The sequence below is a fragment of the Rhamphochromis longiceps genome, linkage group LG23 (assembly GCF_057381845.1).
Source record: "Rhamphochromis longiceps isolate RC_006_pf linkage group LG23, R_longiceps_female_GT1.1, whole genome shotgun sequence".
In the NCBI taxonomy this organism is placed as follows: domain Eukaryota; kingdom Metazoa; phylum Chordata; class Actinopteri; order Cichliformes; family Cichlidae; genus Rhamphochromis; species Rhamphochromis longiceps.
In genome coordinates this window covers 3,872,668-3,894,397 of record NC_140578.1, presented here as the reverse complement: position 1 = coordinate 3,894,397, position 21,730 = coordinate 3,872,668, and the positions used below count along the sequence as shown (strand labels likewise).

At 43.2% G+C, this 21,730-nt stretch overlaps 1 protein-coding gene across 1 annotated transcript; it reads left to right on the top strand.

Moving 5' to 3' along the window:
- The first annotated feature begins 2,765 nt into the window (after nucleotides 1-2,765).
- Nucleotides 2,766-14,476, top strand: cdc34a (cell division cycle 34 homolog (S. cerevisiae) a). Its single transcript, XM_085397818.1, has 5 exons — nucleotides 2,766-3,192; nucleotides 11,682-11,768; nucleotides 11,995-12,092; nucleotides 13,313-13,447; nucleotides 13,602-14,476. Exons 1-5 carry the CDS (start codon nucleotides 3,010-3,012, stop codon nucleotides 13,828-13,830), a joined length of 732 nt encoding a protein of 243 aa, XP_085253944.1. The 5' UTR covers nucleotides 2,766-3,009; the 3' UTR covers nucleotides 13,831-14,476.
- The last annotated feature ends 7,254 nt before the right edge of the window (nucleotides 14,477-21,730 follow it).

The window sequence follows — 21,730 nt, the reverse complement described above, 5'->3', positions numbered from 1 at the left end:
ATATATACTGGTAAGGCCCTCCTCTCTTGCATTTGTCTGCTATTGTAGATAAGAAATATAATGATGTCTGGCCTGAAGGTCAAGTCAGCCATTCCACTAGATTTTCAGTAGTAGAGTCTGAAATCAGAGGTGATCAGCTGTTTTTCAGGAACGTCAGTAGAAAAAAATTATGTACGCGCTCCCTGTTCCTGAAAATGATATCCATGAATCTGAGAAACGACTTCTCTAATCACACGCTGTCCTAATACTGATCATTCTGTGCATACTGTTAGATTAAAATTTGTATATTGCATGATTAGGAATGTACACTTTTATTTTCCTTGTTTCTTTCCCATGGTCATGCTTACACAGACAAAGATGTCATTCCATTTTCTCTTGTTTTTCCTACTTTTTTTTTTTTTAAATGAGGTTTTCTTGACCATTCTCTATTTTTGATGGTATTGTGTTTTTATCTATTCTAAGTGCAGACAATTAAAAGAAGTGATACCATTGAATGTTTTAAAATTATTAGTCACAGGGGAAGGAAGGGGGTTCTGTTTGGTGTCGCACCACTGAGGACATGGGGCTCACAATAACAGTAGAACAGGTTACGTGAAGCAGTGTACTGAGAGGCAAACCCGCTCTGTCTTAATGCTCTGTTGGTTCAGCTGTAATGACTTATTCTACCAAGTTTGGCTTGTGACATTGAAATATACTCTCATATGACAGATTTTTGAAGGTCCTGTCTTTTTATTTCTTCATATTCAACTCTACAATGTCATATTCAGAAGGGGACAACATAAATTACATTTCCTTCAAAGAAATTCCACTCAACAAAAAAATAAATAAATAAATAAAAGCTGTAAGAAGATGCTGTAGTCCTTTTGTTTGTGTGTGTGTGTGTGTGTGTGTGTGTGTGTGTGTGTGTGTGTGTGTGTGTGTGTGTGTGTGTGTGTGTGTGCGCGCGCGCGCGTGTTAAAGTGAGCCAATAAGCATACAAAAAACTAGTTTTGAATGAAATGATAGAAACCTGGAGTGTATACGTGTAGATGAAGATATGTTCTTGGCAAATTAATACCCGTCTCTTTATCAATAAAGCAAGATGTGCCGCTTTGAACTTCAATTCCCAGAAAGCCTAGCAGCAGAAGTAATCGAGACCCGTGACTGACAGCGAGCAGCTGAGTTGAGAAAAGTTGAGCAGACAAAGCCTCAGATTGAAGTTTTATGAAAAAATTGATTGTTTTATCGAAATTGCCGCTTGGCCAACCTCCCTTTCCTCCTTAAGGCACCCGATAAAAAGAGGAGGCTGAAAAGCTTTCGGTAGCAAAGATAACCGAGATCAAAATGAATTTCCGGTATAGACTTTCAAAACAAAGCTCGCGATTCGAACTGTATTTTTCTCTAAGAGCAAGCAAAAATGGACACTTATGTATGTTTAACTAGAAGTACATTAAACGACACAAAACCTAAAAATAAAGACTCTACCTTCATCATAAACAATGAACATCCTAACTGTAAGGTCTTAAGAAGTTGTTTACCTGAGAGAGTGCAACTAGGGTAAAGGTCAAAAGAGAGAGGGGTAAATTGTGCAGTGCTGTGAGAAAGTATTGGCCCCCTTCCTGATTTTTTTTTTCTTTCTTTTTTTTGCATATTTGTCTCACTAACATGTTTCAGTTTAAAGAAATGTTAGGCAAGCTAAACAAATGCAAAATGCAGTTTTAAATGATGGTTTCATTTATTAAAGGAGAAAAGCTATCCAAACCTGCCCTGTGTGAAAGAGCTAGTAACCTAATAACTGTTTGTGCCAGCCAGTGAGATCTGCAATCAAGCATTTGTGAAAACTGGCAATGAGTCTTTCACACTGCTGTGGAGGAATTTTGGTCATGAGAAAGTAAGTTTATCAGACCTGGACTTTGATTAGGCAACCACAAAATCAAAACTTTAATTTTCCTTTCAAAGGTGGACTTGGTGAGATATTCTCCTTCAGGATTTTCTGGCAGACAGCAGAATTCATGGGTCTATCATTTACAGCAAGTCGCCCAGGTCAATTCCATTTCCCAGATTGGATTCCGTGGACCGACACCCTTTCTATTTTCAAGGTTTAAAACTTTTGATAAAGCATTTAGTTGGGGCTGGATCAGCTGACCCTGACTCCTCCCTTAATTATGCTGTAACAGGCCAATAGTCAGTTGGGGGCTTCCTGTGATGCACTGAATGTTTCTTCTTCACTTACCTTATTCACTCACTATGTGTTTACACCCCACTCTGCATTTAATCAGTAGTTATTATTAATCTCTGGCACAAACACAAATGTTTGTGTTGTTCCGTTTTCCTTCTCTCACCCCCAACCACTCGATGGATACCCCTGCCTGAGGTTTCTTCCTGTTGTAAGGGGTTTTTTCCTTCCCACTGTCACCAAGTGCTTGCTCACAGGAGGTGGTTTGATTGTTACAGTTTTCTCTGTACTATTGTAGGGTCTTTATCTTGCAGAATAAAGTGCCTTGAGGCGACTGCTCTTGTGATTTGAAAAATGAAAGCATATTTTAAAAACTTTGTTTTGTATTTATATGGGTTAAACTATGATAAATATATACTTTTATTAATGACATAATATCACAAATTTGTTTGACGATCTCAAACAGACAAGTTTGAAAAATTAGCAAAAAAATAAGAATTCAGGGGGGGTCACAGCTGTCTGATATGGGCTACTGATACTTTAGAGTTTTATTTTGAAGAATGTCACCGGAAATAAGGCAAGTAATGCCTTCGACTTGATAACGGTAGGTTCATGGTCGTTGGGGCTCCGTTGGATTGTTCACAACAACAGAGAGGAAGGCGCACCAGCTCCGGCCAAATAAAGCCCAGCCGCGTTTTGGCACCGCACACAAACGGAAACCAACCGTTCCTGCGTGACGAGCGCCGTTCTTCTACTGTTAGCTGTTGTTTGTAACGAGCTAGCTTTGTCCTTCGCAGTCACAGCTGTGGTGGGTCGCTGATATATTTTTTTTAATATAAAAATCGCCGTGGAATATGGCTCAGAATAGACATCATGTAGCCAGTTCCCAAAAAGCATTAATGTTGGAGATGAAAAGTCTCCAAGATGAGCCGGTCGAAGGGTTCAAAATAACTTTGGTGGACGAGTCGGACCTGTACAACTGGGAAGTAGCGATATTCGGACCCCCGAATACACACTACGAGGGTGGTTATTTTAAGGTGAGTGGCTAATGTTAGCTAGCAGTCCGTCTATTGTTCTTTAACTGGTTAGTTTTACTGTATATTTCAGTAATTTGATCATACAGGGCAACCAAGCGACCAACCTCACCCTTCATGTAACCGTTTCCACCAGCAGCAGGTAATAGTTAATAACGTTAACTTGGCTAATTGCCCCCTGTTTAGCGTTATTGTGACAAATACTTCTTTATTTAACTTTAAACCAACAAGACTCCATGAGAACTTTGTTGCTTGGGCATATTTTTCCATCAAAACACAGATTAGGTCTCTTACAGATCTGACATGTGCCCGAGTTACTTTTTTGTTGGCTTGAAACAAAAGGTTGTTGAGCATAACCGCCTCCAGCACTACCTTGATAGTTAAGCTCATCATCTATCTCGCTAATTCAATCCTTTTCTTTGTGTTCATCATTACAATTTAGCAGCCCTGGCTTGAGTACTTTTTTTTGTTGGTTATTCAAATGTACCATACATACATGCATGGTACTAACCTAAATGGCTTCCAGCCTTAACTTGTCTAACTTGTGTAGTGACTCATAATTTGTTTTCTCGTCTACTTCCTCCCTTGAGAGTAAAGATGCGTTGGTTTTGTTCCTGTTTAACAGAATTTGTGCTGATTATAAACCGCCGCCATCGTATTTCCGTCTTCAGAAGATTTCTGCGGCTGATGTTTGAGTGTGCCATTTCTCTGCCCTTTAACCCCCTGAGTACTGACCATTAAGTAGTGTTTTAAAGTTCTAGTACAAGTTTTTATATTGGCATGTCATGTTTTCTAATTCTAACGTTCAAACGTTGCAACTCACTGGAGTCATTGTTTTTGGTGCTGTGATGCTCATCCTGGAGGGCGATTGGATTCATTACTTTGTTTATGTTTAGTGCAATAAAGCCCCAAGTAGCTGTGCTTCAGATTTTTTTTTGTTTTTATTTAATTTAATTTTTTTTACTGTGTATAAAAAAACAAAACAAACAGATGACAAGCCTTTTATTGACGTGGCACAATAATGTTTGCTTGAAACCCGAATATAATTTGCAGAAAAGCAAAGTAACAAATTCTGCACGATTGCTTTACAATGACTTGGTTTTATTTCCTCCCAATGCTAAGCCTGTTTTGTATCCATACAACAGTTGTTAAGCTGTAAATGATTAATATTGTCTGCAGACCTCATGTAACACCACCCTTCTTGCACACTGTCCCTTCAGCTGTCCTGAGGTTTTTTTGTAGTTCCAGTTCCTAAGAAGCAGTCTTCATTTTGCCTCTGCTCTTTTTAAAGCCTGTAAGCGCAAACGGAGGGGCCCGACCAGGCTCCCGTAGACGGTGTTCAGTGGGTCTGTGTGGTTGCCGTGTACAGGATTCCTTTGTTGGGCCAGGAATGCACAGCTTGGCTGTGAAATCTGCCGCATGGCTGTGACTCATTGTTCTGTGCTGGGTTTCTATCCGACCAGTTTGCAATATTCAGAAGAGAGAAGGGAGGGGGGAAAAAAGAGGAGAGGGAAAGAACCACCTCTTTTTGGTGTTCCCAAAACAAACAAAGAGTTATGACTCGCTGTGAGGCCTGTTCATCTGAAGCGGGGCTGATACTGACGTCACGTGCAACCTGGCTGACTCAGGCGTTTATTTCACATGGGTGTTTCTTTGAAAAAGGCACACCATGACGAACACATTATGCATGCAGGCGGGCACGCACAGAGTGGACCGAGACGTATTGAAGTGTCACTCACACAGGATTAGATAACTGTCCTGGTTGCTTTAGTAAACACACGGTGCAGAAGTAAACACACAGTGCCTGATAATGATAAGCTGACCATGACCTGTGACTTTCATATACTCGCTGGTGCTAACACCCATTTGCTGACTCTGACATTTCTGTGTATTCATGTGAGGAATCCATTTAGGTTCTGAGACTCTGACGTTTACTGACTTTGGCCTGTAGTAAGCTGTGGTCTTGGGACATGAACAGCTGAGTTGGCCAGAGCAGTGGTTCCCATACTAGGTGCTGAGAAAGGTCAAGGTGTGCTTGGGGATTTAACGACACTACCTGAAAAGGACTGATAATTAGTAGTGGTGGGGGGAAAGAATCAATACAGCATAGCATCAGTATTTTTTGTGGCAGTATTGAAGCGATACAGGGACACCAAATATTGATATTTTCTTAAATGATATCAAATATTTTGGGAATACTGGAAACAAGAGGACAAACTTAATTATCTCCTAATTAAGCTAATGGCTCAGTCACAGGAGTAGAAATAGGGCCGCAACCTTCTTGCAACTACAAATCAAAGCATAAAAACGGTGGCTGTCTGGTGATTGCATTTTTTTTTTGTACATTCTGCAACCGATTGATTGGCGACTAGGCTGCCCGTACCCTCATGGTGTTTCACGCTCACGACCAGTTTTGGTGGCGAGGTGATTGCACAGGTTAAAGGAGGCACTCTTTCTGCAAATGTTTGCAGTCTGAGTTGTACTGACGGCAATCACTCTCAGAAATAATTGATGTCTAATTTATAAATGCAGGCAAACGGCCAAGATCTAAGTGCAAATGGAATTATATGTGTGTGATATTTTTATTTTTTTTTTTGACAATTTATCACAGTAATTGCTGTATTATCAGAAACTGATTGCATCGTATTGGCAACTTGACCCCATTCAACCACAGACTGATAGCAGCATTGACGATCTCATTTCGCAGCAAAAGATAAACTAAAGCAAGATAGTGTTATCTTATTTAAAACTGACAAAGTTTGAGGATGTAATTTGCGGTTGGAAAAAAAGGTGATAAATGTTAAACCTTGCAAAATGTTAAAAGTTGCATTAATATTGTATCAGGAGTGAAGTATTGTGATAATATTGCACCGTGAGGCTTAAATATGAAAACTTTGGTAATGCAGAGAGTTTAAAAATATTCTCAGTGCAGGAAACTGTGTGTAGATTACACTGAGTGTAATGAGTGTTTGACTCTCTCACTCTGCTTTTTCTTCTTCTTCTTCTTCTTTCTCCTCACATCTGTTTGTCCCCGGGGATAAGATTTGAGTCACACAGCTAAAAACACTCCACGGCTTTAACAGCTTACTCACCAGCCCAAATCATAGGAAGCATAGTATCACGTATCGAGTGTGACTGCTGCAGAACTTTAGATGTTTGCGTATTCACAGATTTATCTAGTGAGCAGCGACTTGTTGATGATTTGAACTTGAATTGCAGTCCTTTAAAATTAGTTACAGAACATGGACACAATACAAATTCAGCAAAGTTTAACAGCTGTGACAGTCAGAGACGTCACGAAAGAGGCACTGCACTCAAATAGTCCCGAATTGATGCAAGAAGGCAGATGGAATTAGTTTTATTCACCTTTGACTGGTGGTTCAAATATAAAAGTGCAATGTTTTATGTGCAGGTGAGCACTGAAGTTCAGGCTTTAACAATCAGTGTTTTTAAGATGGCTAGTGCGGCAAGAATTGCTTCTGTAAGGACTTTAAGCTATTGTCCCACCCTGAACACGTGCAAACACTACAGTTTGCATCACAAAGTGCACCACTTCCACAAGTGTATTTAAAGCTGTGGGTTTAATTTTGCTGTCGGCAGTACATTTGATGTCTGCCGAAAACCATAACCATTAGCCACAAGTGAAACAGCCCAGACATTTTTAATTTTGCCAAACGTTTTCTAGAACACACTGACATGAGGCGGGGTCGGCCAGGTCACCAAGTCGTATGACAGAGACATTTTTACTTTGCCTGAAACAAAATAGTTAGTTCACCATTTGCTACATTTCTGTATATTTGTACTGCTTCTAATACCTCTGTGTTGGAATAACCTAAAGCATTGAACTGATCGTAGCTCTGTACTCTCCAGGAGGAGGTTTTTGTTTTTTGCCCTCCACTTCAAAAGCAGCAAAAGATGCAGCATTCACTATTTATGTCCACAGATACCGTCATCTAATTATGCTTCGCAGGAAAGTTTCCTGTGGTGACTTGTAGATCTCTCACTATGTGTCAAGTGGCACAGGTCTTTTGAAGGTTGGGTGGAGGGGCTGTGTCAACTTTCTTACTTGAGGTCATAGTGTAAATGAGGGATCTGCAGCTAATACTCTAAAAGAAAATACCTTTAATCTTTCAAGTCAAGCGTTTTTCTCGACTGACAGACCCCCATGTTCACAGCTGTTATGAGAGAGGAGAGCTGCCCTTTGGTTTTTGCCCGGGCCTGTCTGTTTTTGTTTTAAAGCACTTGACAATCAGATGACAGACACTGTTTGCGATCAAGAAGCTGACTTTGTAGTTGCACCTTCCTAATATGCTACAGAATTTGTACATGTTCTCTGTTAGCCTTGCAGTAGCAATAGAAGAGAGTGTAAAAAAAAAAAAAAACCTAACCTGACTGCAGTGTGCCTGGCTGAGCTGTTGGAGTCATGTTTCCCCCTCTGGCTGTGTCACAGAGAAACAAGAGCAGGGTAGAGGGGAGGAAAAAACCCTCCAAAAAACAGGGAATATTGAAGGGGCCAGATCAAGAGCAGGCACAGCCCTTTTCCTTGCAATGCCCCCCCGCTTTGAAGGCGCAGCCTGCTGTGAGCAGAAGTGAGTGTGAGGCTCTGGTAGACGGTTATAACCATCCCCTGAAGCCCTGGCAGTGTGTTCTCTTCCTCTTCCTGTTTGGGCCACTGGTGCAATAATCATCTCTGAGACGTGGCTCGGTGGGCTTCTTGAAATGTCCTTGTGCTAAGATCACCTAAGAGTTGTTTGAAATATATCTGTATTACAGTTTGCAACAACCAGAAGGATGAGAATTAAAAACAATTGAAGAGAAAGGGGAGTCTGTTGGATCTGAACCTGTTAGTCTCACAGATCTGCACGTGCTGTGTGGAATCTGCTCGGTGCCGGGGCCGTTTTCCTTGTCCTGCATATGCGTGAGAAAGGATAAGGTCTGTGGGGACGGTGAAGAGGTGCACAGGGAGAGCAGAATGATTTGTTCTGTTCAGGGTCTTTGCATTGACCTGATTTACTTCGCCTCGCTTGTCATTATCGGCAGGGTGGGCGTGCTCTTTCTCTGACTCGTTCCTTCCTCGAGGCAGCTTTTCAGGTCACAGTCAAAGATTTTCATAGAAAGAGGAAACTGATCTTCACTGTCTATGATGCGACAATAACAAGGGGAGTGTTTTATAAGTTTTTTTTGGGGGGGGGGGGGGTTTGCCTGGCAAAAGAAAAATCAGCTGCACTTCCTGTCAGCTTCTCAGATGAGATGTTCAAAGTGAATCTCCTTCTGAGAATTAAGGCTGTTAATTGGCTTCTCGGGCCAATTATCAGGCATGACATGCAAACCAGCATATTTCAACAGATACTCTGAGAATAGCACTCTGTTTTGGGTAAACGTCTTGGTTGAGCAGCTGTATGGGAAGAGACTGAGGTAAAGACTCGGAGCAGGACCGTAGATGCATTTGAAAAGAGAACGCTGATATTGGGCATCGAAGACCCTGCTGCAGTGTCCTCGCTCCTTCTCCTCCCGTGTTTCTTATCTTCTGTCTGTTTGGAGCTGAAGCGGCTCACAGCTGCAGAGCAAATAAGCCAACCAAGCAGCCTGTCTTTGCTTGGGCCACTTCTTTACCTCATCTATGCATTATCTCCTCTATCCACATCCATCTGCAGCCATCAGCTGTATAATAGGTAGTCATATGTAAGGTAGGTCAAAGAGCTGTTTTAGAACAGGAAAACAGTCTGAAGCCTCTTGCTAAGCTGCAATGTGAAATCGCACTCTTTCCTTTTCGCTCATGATTATTGTTAATGCATATCCCTACCTTCCTGCTTTCTTATTTGCTCTCAGGCTCGCAGGGTTATGATGAATGGGACTATTTTATGGGAAGGGTTGCCACATGGGTCTCTCAGCCCGAGGTTAAAAACTGAGATATTGATTCAACTTATTTATTCAGACGTACAGATTTGGCTGTTTCTTGACGGGCAGGGTGAGTTTGTCTCACCACAGAGCTGTGTTCTTCTTTTGAACTTCCCCACAGTTGGATAGAGTATCAGATTTCTTCCACATCTCATCACCTTTTGGTTTCACGGTATCTCGGTGGCTTTGAATAGATTTGGATGAAACTGCTTATATGGAAGGCTCTCTGCCAGAGGTATAAAACAAATTTTAATGGTGGTTTGGGGAGTAATTCTAGTTTTAATCCATGATATGTCCTGTGAAGTAGTTGCAACCATCTTAAAGAAGCATGTTAGAGACTCATTCACTGTTTGTTTGGGGAAAAACGGGCACTGGAAGGATGTTTCGGCACACTCGGCCAAAACCAGTCCTTGTATTATCTGTTGAGTCAGAACAGATGAAAATGAAGGAGCATTTACATAACACTTTTGTCTACGTTACCACTGAAAGTGCTTTAGGCTACAAGCTATATTTCCCCATACGTTCATACTGTGCTTTAGTCTTTGCATTTTGGCTGTGGATATGCAAAGCTGACTCCCAAAAGGCCCACCTGACCAGGAGATTGAAACCCAGAACTTTCTCACTGTGACCGAAAGTGTTGTTGAATGGCTGCTGATGATTAGTGTGGTTTATTTAAAACATCCTTACCGGTAAATGCTGTCACTGTCAGCTTATTTATTGAGCTCTAAATTACAGCAGATATTTGACTATCTATGGACATGCTGTGGAAAGGGGGAGCAACGGAGGGCCAGCTTTCCAAAATATACAAACTAATGTCTCCTTTGCCCCATTTCCAGCCAGGGGACTGATATGATCTTACTGCTTATATTGTTTTGGACTAAAAACTAAGCAATCACTGTTGCTGTATGGCCTCCTCCCCCTTCCTCCGCCCGCCTGGCTAGCTGCTATGTGTTGCACTGCTGCTAGGCTGTAATGTGTACAATGTTGGCTTGAACTCTGCACTCTGATGGGTCGCCAGTTATCTGGCAAGGCCGGTCAAACTCGGGGGTTTTATTTTTTTCAGGCCCTCTTCTCTCAGGATTGTCAACACTTCCTCTCTGCCCTGCTATGATATGGAGAGCGCAGGTTAGGATAAGCAGGCTGACTGAATTTATCTTGTGTTGTTAGTCGGGATGTACAAACTCACTCCTTCATGACAAAGACTCTTAAATGCAGAGTATTCTGTGACTATCAACAAGTCACTCAGTGTTTTGCACAGATAAAACATTTGGCTGCATGCTCGAGGGTTAAATTAGGCAAAGCGGTCAAAGAAGGCTCAAAGCTTATAAAATTATATAGAGCCCAACCCCCTTTAGTTCAAATGAAATCCCCCTCGACCTCCTCCAACTACTGCTCTTCCAACACCCCTGCTGCCAGTTCACTCCCTCTCCTGCTAGTTGGTTCACTGTGGCGAGGACCAGCTGACCATGCCGAATCAGCAAATGTACACGGGTGTGTGTGAGAGAGACTTTGGCGGGGGGGGGTCAGAAGGTTTCATGATGTGAGTGATGCGTTCGTGTATAATAAGTCCTGTTGGTGTGTGTGCTCCGTCACCGTCTCTCCCATGGCACGCTTTATGGAAAACGGAGGAGTGGTCTTCCACACAGGATTTACAGTGTGTGTCTGTGTGGTTGTTTTCAGTGTGAGGACACATAATGGCAGAACATGAGTGTGAGTAGTGGATTGTCTTGGGTTGCAGTGACAGCTGGAGAGGACAAACACAATGTCTTTATACCAGCACCATTACCACCCCCCCCCCCCCCCCCCCCCCCAGCCTCCGGTGTTTCTCTAAGCTCCACGCGCTTTGCAGCTGAACGGACTGCAAGCCTCCATCCCTCCCTTCCTCCACACCGTATTACATTACACTGTCATTAGCTATGTTTTGCACTGACCCTGTAGTAGGTATTTAGAGGTTTCTTTCAATCACGACTGACGCTGATCAGCGTGATTGTGGAGGTCTTCAATCAGCTGCTGCGCGTTGGCACCAGCGCTGCAGTGTAGGGCTTTGTGAAGAGAAGCAGTCAAAATAAAGCCCTCTCTCCTTGGCAGCTGTGTCTGTACTTGTGTGGTTATCTTTTTGAGGACCACTTCAGAGTTTTAGACCTTGGAAGAGAGAACATTATGGCTTGGCTTATCTGACACAGGACTGTTTGGGGCACATGTTAGGTTGGGTTTTGATGGTTAAAGTAACGCCTAGGGCGTGCATTATGTCAGTGAGTACCCCGACAGAGAGCCACACACATGCATGCTTTTATTTCTTCTGCAGAATCATTCAGACTTGCAGTTGTTTCTGACCGTGCGTGTGCGTAGATCCATTACACAATGTAAGCAAATGGCGCCAAGACTGTCTTTAATTAAAGACAAACTGTGGGTAAAGCAATCATCTTGTTGCTCGGTTGTACTAATTAGTTGAAATGGTTACCAGGCGGTGACAAGGGAAATTGGTCACAACTTGTCTGTTCATGAGAGAGAGAGAGAGAGAGAGAGAGAGAGAGAGAGAGGTAAACACTCGTCCTGTCAGTACGCTGCTAATAGGTGTCTTTTCTCACCCCAAGGCTCGGATCAAGTTTCCCATCGACTACCCGTACTCTCCACCAGCTTTCCGCTTTCTCACCAAAATGTGGCACCCGAACATCTACGAGGTAAATCTGAACAATTTTAAAAATAAAAAAAAGAGAGAGAGAGAGAAGTGACTGTCAAACGTTGACATTTTTGTGATTCGAAGTAGATTTTTTTTTTTTTTTTTTTTTTTTTTTTTTTTTTTTTTTTTTTTTTTTCCAACATGTAGCCCTAATATTTGAATCTTTTCGCGCTTCTTAAAGGTGACTGCTTGTCTGAACATGCTTGTTTACTGTCTCATGTCCCTAGAACGGGGATGTGTGCATCTCCATCCTTCATCCACCAGTGGACGACCCACAGAGCGGTGAGCTGCCATCGGAGAGGTGGAACCCCACACAGAACGTCAGGTACACGTCAGGCTCTGGAACAACTCAAGGAAAAAAAAAAAAAAAAAGATGATGATCTGCAGAGATTTTTTTCTTTTTTCTGGCTTGTAGCGAGACCATAATGAATTTTTAATTGATTCATTTAGATGCATAATGCATTTTGTGTCTGTCGGGATTTTCCTTTAATCATAGAGTGGGAACGTTTGAACAGATCTGGAGATGCACTGGCTGTGCACCTGCTAAAGAAGGTCATTGGCCGTGGCCAGTCATGCTGATCATGGAGGATCAGGGGAGGAGCTAGACAATGTTTGTAGCCGAGCACAGACATTTTCTTACATTCGGGCGGCATTGTTGTCTTTCCTTGCTACTGGATGTAATACCAGCTCTATGGGTACATTTGTGAGCCTCTAAACAGCTTCACCATTACTCAAGTGTGGTGGCAAGACAGCAGCTACATTATGTACTTTGGAAAATGAATTTCTTTACTGCAATTTTGTCCACAGTAATGAAGCCTCAGAGCTGAATATTACAAAAGCAGTGCTGCATTTTTGCCTACAGAGCAGAAAATGTAGATGGCTGAGTCCAGATCCTGTAGCATGAAAACAGGATGATTGCTTGAGGCCTTTTCTCAGCTTGCTGCAGTTTAAATGCAGCAAACACCCAAACATGATGTTTAATTCATACGTCTTTATTTCTGATATTTGCGTGACACAGATTGAATTACTTGGTCCCTCCAGATTCTCAGTTGTCTTTTTTTTCTGTGCTCAGCGTAGACAAAATCCACTACGGCTGTGTCTTTCATAAAGGATCCTCCGACTGCTGCAGACAGAAGCGACAGATACAAAAGCAGCTTAATATTATTTACAGGAGGAGAGTGTGTAAAAATGTTTTGGAGGATAAAACAAACTGCCCACGCATGTTTGTGTGACTGGTCTCTTAATCACAGCTGTGTTTAGGCCAATAAAGTCAAACGCAGCAGCAGAGGCAGATGATCAGAGGGTTAACAGGCTGCTCGTCTGACCCTGACCTTCATCTCCCTCCTTCCCTCCCTCACCCTCTCTCCCTCTTTTTGTCTGTGTATGTCTGTCTTTCCATTTCTGTACACTTCTGCTTCCTGCACTCAGTGTCTCTTGTCTCGTCTTACCTCCATCTTTGCTACTCTCCGCCCCGTTTCCTTCTCCTCATCCTGTATTGCCTTCAACTATTTTAATCACTCGTTCCGCTGTCGGCCTCTCTCTCAGGACCATCCTGCTCAGTGTGATCTCTCTGCTGAATGAACCCAACACGTTCTCCCCCGCCAACGTGGACGCCTCCGTCATGTACCGAAAGTGGAGGGACAGCAAGGGCAAGGACAGAGAATACATCGAGATCATCAGGTACAGGAAGGAAGAAAAACGCACTCGGCTGTCTCCTCACTTCAAACGTTTGCTTGTCTGTACAGTAGAAACAGAGCGCCACAACTGAACTTGCTCATAGCCTCATTTTTATTTATTTTTTTCACCTCTTCTGTTTCTTCCTTGCGTCTTACAGAAAGCAGGTGGTGGCTACCAAAGCGGATGCAGAGCGGGACGGTGTCAAGGTTCCTGTCACGTTGGACGAGTACTGCGTCCGAACCCAAGTCCCACCCACGGACGACGGCTCCAACCTCTTATACGATGACTACTACGATGACGAGGAGCTGGATGATGATGATGACGACGAGGATGACGATGAGGACTGTTGCTATGATGAGGACGACTCGGGCACTGAGGACTCCTGACCTCGCCCGCCCTGCGATATCGTCCCCCTGCTCGCTGTTCTTGTTCTCAACACCCCCATCCCACCGCTGACCGCCCTCTTCTGTCATGAACTGAACTTTGAATCCCCCTCTCCCCCCTTCTTCCCCAGTACTCACTTAGCACAGCCCCCGTCCACCTTCTGTTACATGTGCAGTCACAGCGTGCGCACTAAAACCCGATGCATTGAAGAAAAGAAGGCTACAGAGTTTTTTCTGCTTGTTTCTTACATGTTTTATTTTATTTATCTGTTCTTAGTAAAGGTTACACACAATATGCACACTCAGCAGGAAATCTTCAAAGTAATAGTTTTGGTTTCCTCACCTCCTGTTGATCTGCACTTACTAAAAATTAGCTTAGCCTTTTAGCTTCGAGTCCTATTTCTTCTGCAGGCTTTGAGTGGAACAAATCTGATGTCTGAGTTAATTTTGGTGCAGAATGGTCACACCTGCTCTTAATCACAGTCATCAGGAGACGGGTTCAGGTCGGAGTAAAGCAAGATTTGTGAAGAAAGCTAACGTAGGATAATTGGCCTGCTGTGCGTATGTGTGTCTGCGCGAGTTGTTGTTTTGTTTTTTCTTTTTCTAAAGCGGAGTCGTTTCCGCCTCTGAGCCCCGGATGTGTGTGTGACTCTACTCTAGTTTGCAGGCTGTTCAAAGCCCTGCCATGCCTCACCTCTGACCTTTTAAGCCGCAAGGCTTGTGCTGCTCCACACATGAAAGTTGTCTGCCATTCACACTCTCTTGTGCCTTCCCTCACTCCCTAATATTCCACATGTGACTGTCCAATGGGATCCATGAGTCAAACCCCAGTCAGCCAGGCAAGAGGAAAGTGGCATAAGGAGTCAGTCAGCCCCCCCTCCTCCCTGCTCTTTTAATTCTCAGGTGGCGATATTGTGTAAATGGCGCCCTCCTGATGGAGGGAACTTATTTATAGCGGCACCTGTCAGATTTGTCCGAGGTGTGAGTGAGGAAGGTAAGATCGAACAGCTGAACTAAAGAATGGCATGTAGACCAGAACCCCAGAAACGTCCTCTACCGACTGCCACACGGCCTTCGTCGTACAAGCACGCGCTACTAGTGGCTCGGATGCATTAAGAAACCGCCAGCCCAGCTCACTGCTGCTCGTGAAATTTAACGTACTGTATTTAACAAACCTATGCAGTCAGTGCTTGAACTTACTCAATATGCAGTGCTTTAAGCGTGTCAGTAAAGCTGAGCTTTGCAGCGTGTCCCAAACTCCAGCTCGAGTCTCACAAGCCAGCCACGTGTCCTTGGTCAGAGACGGACATGTGAAGCTGTGTCGGTCTGTGGTTTGAGATCCCAACTCCTGAGTAGCACAAGTCTCCAGAGCTGAAGAGTTGCATTGTTCACTGCCCTTCACAGAGCTCGCCCCCTGCTGGCGGCTGTGTGTACTGGCATATTTCTTTGCGCCAGCCATTTTGACTCATCAGTATCAATGAATCCTGTTACCTCAAAGGCAAACGGGTGGCAGCTTGATGCAGGATGTGATTCAGAAGAATTAAAAATGGAGACAGATGGGGGAAGGAGGGGGGGCGTCTTGTTTTCAGTCTACTGTACACCATCAGACCCTCTCCTAACTGCCAAGAGTGCTCTGATACACCCCCGTTACCACCACCCAACAGTATTTCTGATGAAATCCTGACTGTGTGTGTGTGTGTGTGTGTGTGTGAGAGAATACTTGCTGATGGGTTTTTTTTATTATTTTATTTTTTTAGATGAGCTGAAATATGTGGAAAAGAAAAGCAAAAATGGGAAGGTACTGGGATGGGGTTTATCTCTAAGCATGAACAGGAGAATGTGGTTCTTCACTAGCATGCTGTTATGATGTGTTTGTGGTTTTAGACCTGCTATAAGGGTTGGGATTGTGTCCAAGGAAAAATGTCCTCTTAACTCAATTTTATCTGAGCTGCATTTGGAGGGGGGGGGGCTGCTTTTCTGTTTTCAGGGTTGTTGGTTTTTTTCTTTGTAATTTGTGGTAAAGGCTGCAATGTTTTCTCTTATATGTATTGACTTTATTGTTAAGAGCCCTTTTGTTGTTCATATAAGACTGAGTAAAGATATGAACCAGTTACACAGATATGAAACGGAAAAGTTGAACAGAGCCAAACTGAGTCGGCACACCATGCAGGGATCGTTACCCGCTACTGTTTACGCCACAGAGTTGTCATTACTGTATAATTGATCAGTGTTTGTTACATAGTTTATGAATGAACCCCTGCCTCTCTATTGTAATGGTTTGTGAGAATGGGATTTTTTTTTTTTTTTTTTTTTTTGGGTCAAACTACTGTTTTATCGTCCTTGCTCCCCACACTCTGAGCTCTGGTTGGTGGCAGCCTCACTGAGGGAAACCCAGCAGTTAAGAAAACAACAAGAACCTCAGGAAAAAAACAAAACAACCACCAATAAACAAACCCTTTTCCAGCTGAGTGAACCTGACCCCTGGCAGTCTCACTTTTTGGCTTCAAAGGACTGTTTACAATCTACCTTGATATGCACATGTGGATATTTTGACGATCACTTGATATATTTTTTTTTCCTCGTTTTTCTTTTTTTTCTTATGGTTTGTAAATCTATTTAAAATCTGAATAAAGCTCTTTATTAGATATTGGCTGATTTTTATTTTATTTGTGTGCGTGCGTTGGAGATTTTCACGGTCTCATTGGTTTCTGCATTTTCTGTGTCGTCTTGCAGTCACTGAAATGATGATAGTGAATACCATTTGAGGGAAACTCAGAGTTGTCTTGCAGAGGTAAGACCTGTTTCCTTTCTTAATTCATTTTAAAACTTCTGTTTGAGTTGAAGTGTAAGGAAAGCACGTGATGAGGCGTGTACCCCGTAGTCACCCTGCTACACTCAGAGGGTGGTGGAGACTTTTAAAGGATTTCCTGATGCTTTCTGTGTTTTTTGTGTTACAAACGTGAGTTTGAGCTTCGTCTCCTCTAAGTGGACGCATTTTCTTTTTCATTTATTTCTTCTGTGTAGGACCTTTTGGATCTTAGCCCAACTGAGGTAAGAGTCCAGCTGCATGCTCTGTGAATTATGTTTAAACTTAGCTCAGTGTTGCATGAAAGACCCTGGACCCTACAGAGGTTGTGCAGGTAGTCCAGCTCCTTCAGGATGGCACATCAATACATACCATTGCCAGAAGGCTTGCTGTGTCTCCCAGCACAGGCGCAATAGCATGGTGGAAATTTCCCGAGACGGGCAGTTGCTCTAGGAGAGTTGGAGAGGAGCGTAGATGGTCCTTAACCCAATAGCAGGACCGGTATTTGCTCCTTTGTGCAAGGAGGAACTGCCAGAACCCTACAAAATGACCCCCAGCTCGTTACTGGTGTGAATGTTTCTGACTAAACAATTAGACTTGGTGAGTGTGGGCTGTGGGCCCTATTTTCACTGCCTGGCTGCTGAGCCAGATTGGCATTTGCCATAGAATACCAGAGTTGGCAACCACTGGAACCCAGTGATTTTTCACAGATGAGAGCAGGAAAGTGTGGCGAACATTATGTTGCCTGTAACATTGTGCAGCATGACTGGTCTGTTGGTGGGCCAGTGATGGTCTGGGGAGGCATACCCATGGAGGGGCGCACAGCTTTCCACAGCTCTGTGTGTCGGATAAAATCCTTGGCCCCACTGGGTCCTGGTTTCCTCCTAGTACAACCTCATGTGGCGAGAGTAAGGAGGCAGTTCCTGGAGGATGAAAGGTTTGATACCAGTCACTGACCCCCTACACCTGAGCTAAATCCTGTGGAACACCACGTCTCGATTCATCCAATGCTGCCAGGTCGCACCTCAGCTGTCCAGCAGCTCCGTGATGCCCTGGTCCAGATCTGGGAGGAGAGCCTCCAGGACACCATCCATCATCTCATTATGGGCATGTATACAAGCCATGTTGAGGCCATACAAACTAGTAAGTACCATTCTGAGTTACTGCAATGACATTTCAGCAAAATGGACTAGCCTTTCACGTCAATTTTTTAACTGTAATTTTTGGGGTATGTTTGAATTCAACCCTCTGTAGGTTTGCTTTCATTTCCATCAAACAAACAAGTTCTGCAGTGAACCATTAATTCCTTTTCTCTGTCCCATTTCTTCTTCTTTTCCTCTCAGCTCGGCACCTGCCTCACAGGGTGAGGAGGATATCTGTGGATTCTTTTTAGTTCTTCATCATTGGAACTGATGGAAATTAAATTGAAATCTAATGTGCTTTCAAAATGTTCCTTTAATTTTTTTTAAACCAGTGTATAAAATGTTTCCATACGGTTCTGGTAACCTGATAAATTCTGGGACTGACTGAGATCGTTTGTCATTTTTAATAGGAAAAGACGCCACTCTATTCAAGACGAGGACACTTGAGTGACATAAGACATGTCTTGAGGGTAATTTTTCAGCTTTTGGCTAAAATTGGTTTTACTTTTTTGTGTTAAAACCTTTCAGGAATATCAGGGCTGTGCCTCTTTATCCTTTCATGCCGTGGTCATATGAAGCATGTGTGGCTGATTTGCAGAATCTTTACTGGCAGAGTTGAGATGTTATAATCTTTGTATTCAAAAGTTTACTGTGATCTGCAGTCGTACTGAAAGAGAATAATTCAGTGTTCAGACCAAGGACTTTGGTCTGTCAGTAAAGAAAGGTGTGCAAATAACCAAAACCCAGAAATAAAAGTATTCTGACTTGCTCCTGAGCTGGAGTTCAGCGACGACGTTTCTAATTTATAAACAGATCACAGTATTATTTATACTGCATCACGTACCTGAATGGTGTTTGATAATCACTCAGTAATTGTGCCTGCTCCAGAGTGCAATTACTTTCTGGCTTCCTGTGAGTACGTCTTGCTCTATTTCTGGTGTTTTATTTCATTGTGGGGCAATAACACCCTGACATTCAGTGATGCCTGTGGTGGTGGATGTATTTCTCTCAAGCCTGCATTGGTTTTTTGTCTTAGTTGCACATGTTCAAATAGGGGAGGATAAAGATCTGCACTTGCAGATCTGAACAATATTTTTTCCACCATGAATTCAGTTTGTTTCTGTTTAATGCCTCTAGGGGGCAGCATCAGCTTGCTTCTTGTGAGCTTTGAGCCGTTTCAGTGGTCTGCGCAAAGCTGAGGGAGATTTTTGTTTTTAAATAACTGATTTTTTTTTTGTTGTTGTCTTTTTCCTTCTTGTTTTTCTTATCTTTTGACATGTTTTTTTCTACCTTTCTTGGAGGCACTTTGCATCCTTGAGAGTAATCTGTGCCATATTCAATATTTCACCATCTTTAAAAAAGTGCAAATGCATCATCTGGTCATTTTCCCTTTTCTCATCAACCAGCGTGCCTGTTGAAATGGACTGTATAGCTGACATGCTCTACCCTTCTATTCTCTTCCTACACTTGAGTTATATGGTTTATTATCTCCACGCTATGCTTTCTGGTAGAGTTGACCCACATTTGGCTGTCTGTAATATGCTGCTTGAAAATGAAAATCATGAATCTGAAATGCCATGCGGGAGCTTTCAGCTGACAAAAATGTCGATCAATAATAGAGTAGTGCACACAGGAGTATACTTTTCTCATTTATGTGCTAACGCTCTCCCATGCTCCTAGATCTCTGACGGTGATACACCATTTTTTCTGCCGAGCCGATCAGATGTGTTTCCTGTGTCGACGGGTATGACCTTTTGCCCTGCGTCCACCCAATCAAAATGCCAGTTCAGTGGACCAGAAAAAGCAGGCTGCTGAGCAGGAGCTGGATGCCACGAACAGTGGCTCTGGTTTCACGCTGTGACCCCGAGCCACGTGCGTTACTCAGTTGCTCTGCTCCAACTGGCAAGCATCTGAGCTCGAGCCGTCTGTGACCTGCATGGACAGCCTGGAGGAGGTGACGAAATGAGAGTGAGAGGATAGAGAGTTGGTTATTGGGATGCTATGTCTGTGCATAAGGCGGCAGAAGCTGTCTGTAGGGTGGGAAGAGGCTGGCAGGAGGGAAGAAAGATGGATGACGACAATAAAGAGTGGGCCGCTTAATCTTATTTCTCTTACAAGAGAGACCTGCGACCAGAAACCATAACAAGAATGTAATTAGCAGGAAGAAGAGGACAGTAAAAAAAAGTATTAAAAACAACATTGTGAGATTTTAGCATTTCTTAGAGGAAATAACAAATCTAATCTATGGTATCTGAAGCCAGTTCTACTGAAGGTAGTGCAGCATCTTATGTTAGCGATCTCCTCGATCCTGATTTACATGGTATGAGAGATGGCTTGAAAGCTTTTACAGCATTGCTTTGATGAATGAATAACAGGGAATGGCTGTTTTTCTTCTTCAGTGAAAAGGAGGTCTGTGCAACCTTTTCACGCAAAGAACAGTGATGAAGCATACCGCACTATTGCGTGTCTGCTGTGGCACTAATGGGTTGCCATACATGCTAAGAGTAAACACACTCAAAGCGATGACGGAACAAGCGACTCTACGAGGAGGAGCACTGAACCTCCTGCAGAGCTTTGGTGCAGCTTTCTGTGTACCAGCTCCAACTTCTCCCTCCCGTCTTTCTAGGAAGCCAGTCGAGCGTCAGCAGAGAGGATGCCACAGTGTTGAAACACACTCGGGGGTTTGTCCTTTAGTCACAGCCTCGGCGGTACATCTGTCCATCCACAGAGAGAACAAGCAAACACGATCACACTGACTCAGCTCTGTATTATTCAGTGGGGCAGGCCACTTTGGTACAGTCAGGTTTGTAATAGCTTCAGTGTTCCTCACATTTTCTGACAGAGTTGTAGGGTTCAGCCCCTTAATGAGAGCAGAACAGACACATTAACCTTTTCTCAGTAGATTCTCCGCCGCTGGTGTATTGATCTCATTATTTTGTAGAGGAAGCTGTTCGCAGTGTGAGGCTGGAGTTGTGCACAGAGTAGTAGCACATTCAGAAGAGGTAGTTTCAGTTTTAATGAGCCTCGTTTTCTATTACACTTTTAAGGTAATATATTCACATTTTAATTTATGCTGTAGTGTCCAAACCTTGGTTACCTGATTAGTCTGTGGACAGAAAATGTGATAATTGGTTAATCATTTAAATAAACTCTGAAGCCAGATGGTGCAGACATGTAGTTTGGTTTATAAACAGACATGAGTTCTTAGAAAGAAAATAAATCGAAAGTAGTTTAAGGCTCTGACGCTCTCCGTTACGCACCTACTAAACTGACAGCCTCCCACTGTAATACGGGCTTTGCTTAAAGAGGCATCAAGTGTCTCTATGGTGATCAGGCAGCTCTGGCATGCAGTGGATGAGGGTTCAAATGTGTCTTTGCAATCTATAATAATAATAATAATAATAATAATAATGGATACTTTATTGATCCCCATGGGGAAATTACTTGTTTTTCTCTGCATTTGACCCATTCACTCAGTGAAGCAGTGGGCAGCCCACTAAGCAGGCGCCCGGGGAGCAGTGTGTAGGGACGGTACCTTGCTCAGGGGTACCTCAGGGTAGCCGTTAAGTGGATTCGAACTGCCGACCTTCCGATCATGGGGCGACCACTTTACCTACTGAGCTATCCCTGCCCATATATGGTAAGTGCCCCCTCCAGATTACATCAGCCGGTGACCCCTGGCTGGACCTCCTAAGACGAGATGTATAATTATGTCCACTCCGACACTCGAGTAAGAATGGCGGTTTCTTGCACCCGTGTTTCAAAAGGATTCCGCAATATTTAAATTCAAATGTCACGACATGTTGACAGACCAGTGTCGATCAATTCTGATTTTAAAACAAAAGCACCTGCACAACTCCGATTACACACATTTTATGAGGTATGGAATCCTTGCAGGGGGATTAATGTGCGTCATCCACTCCAAAACTATTCAATACAATATCTGATGATGCCC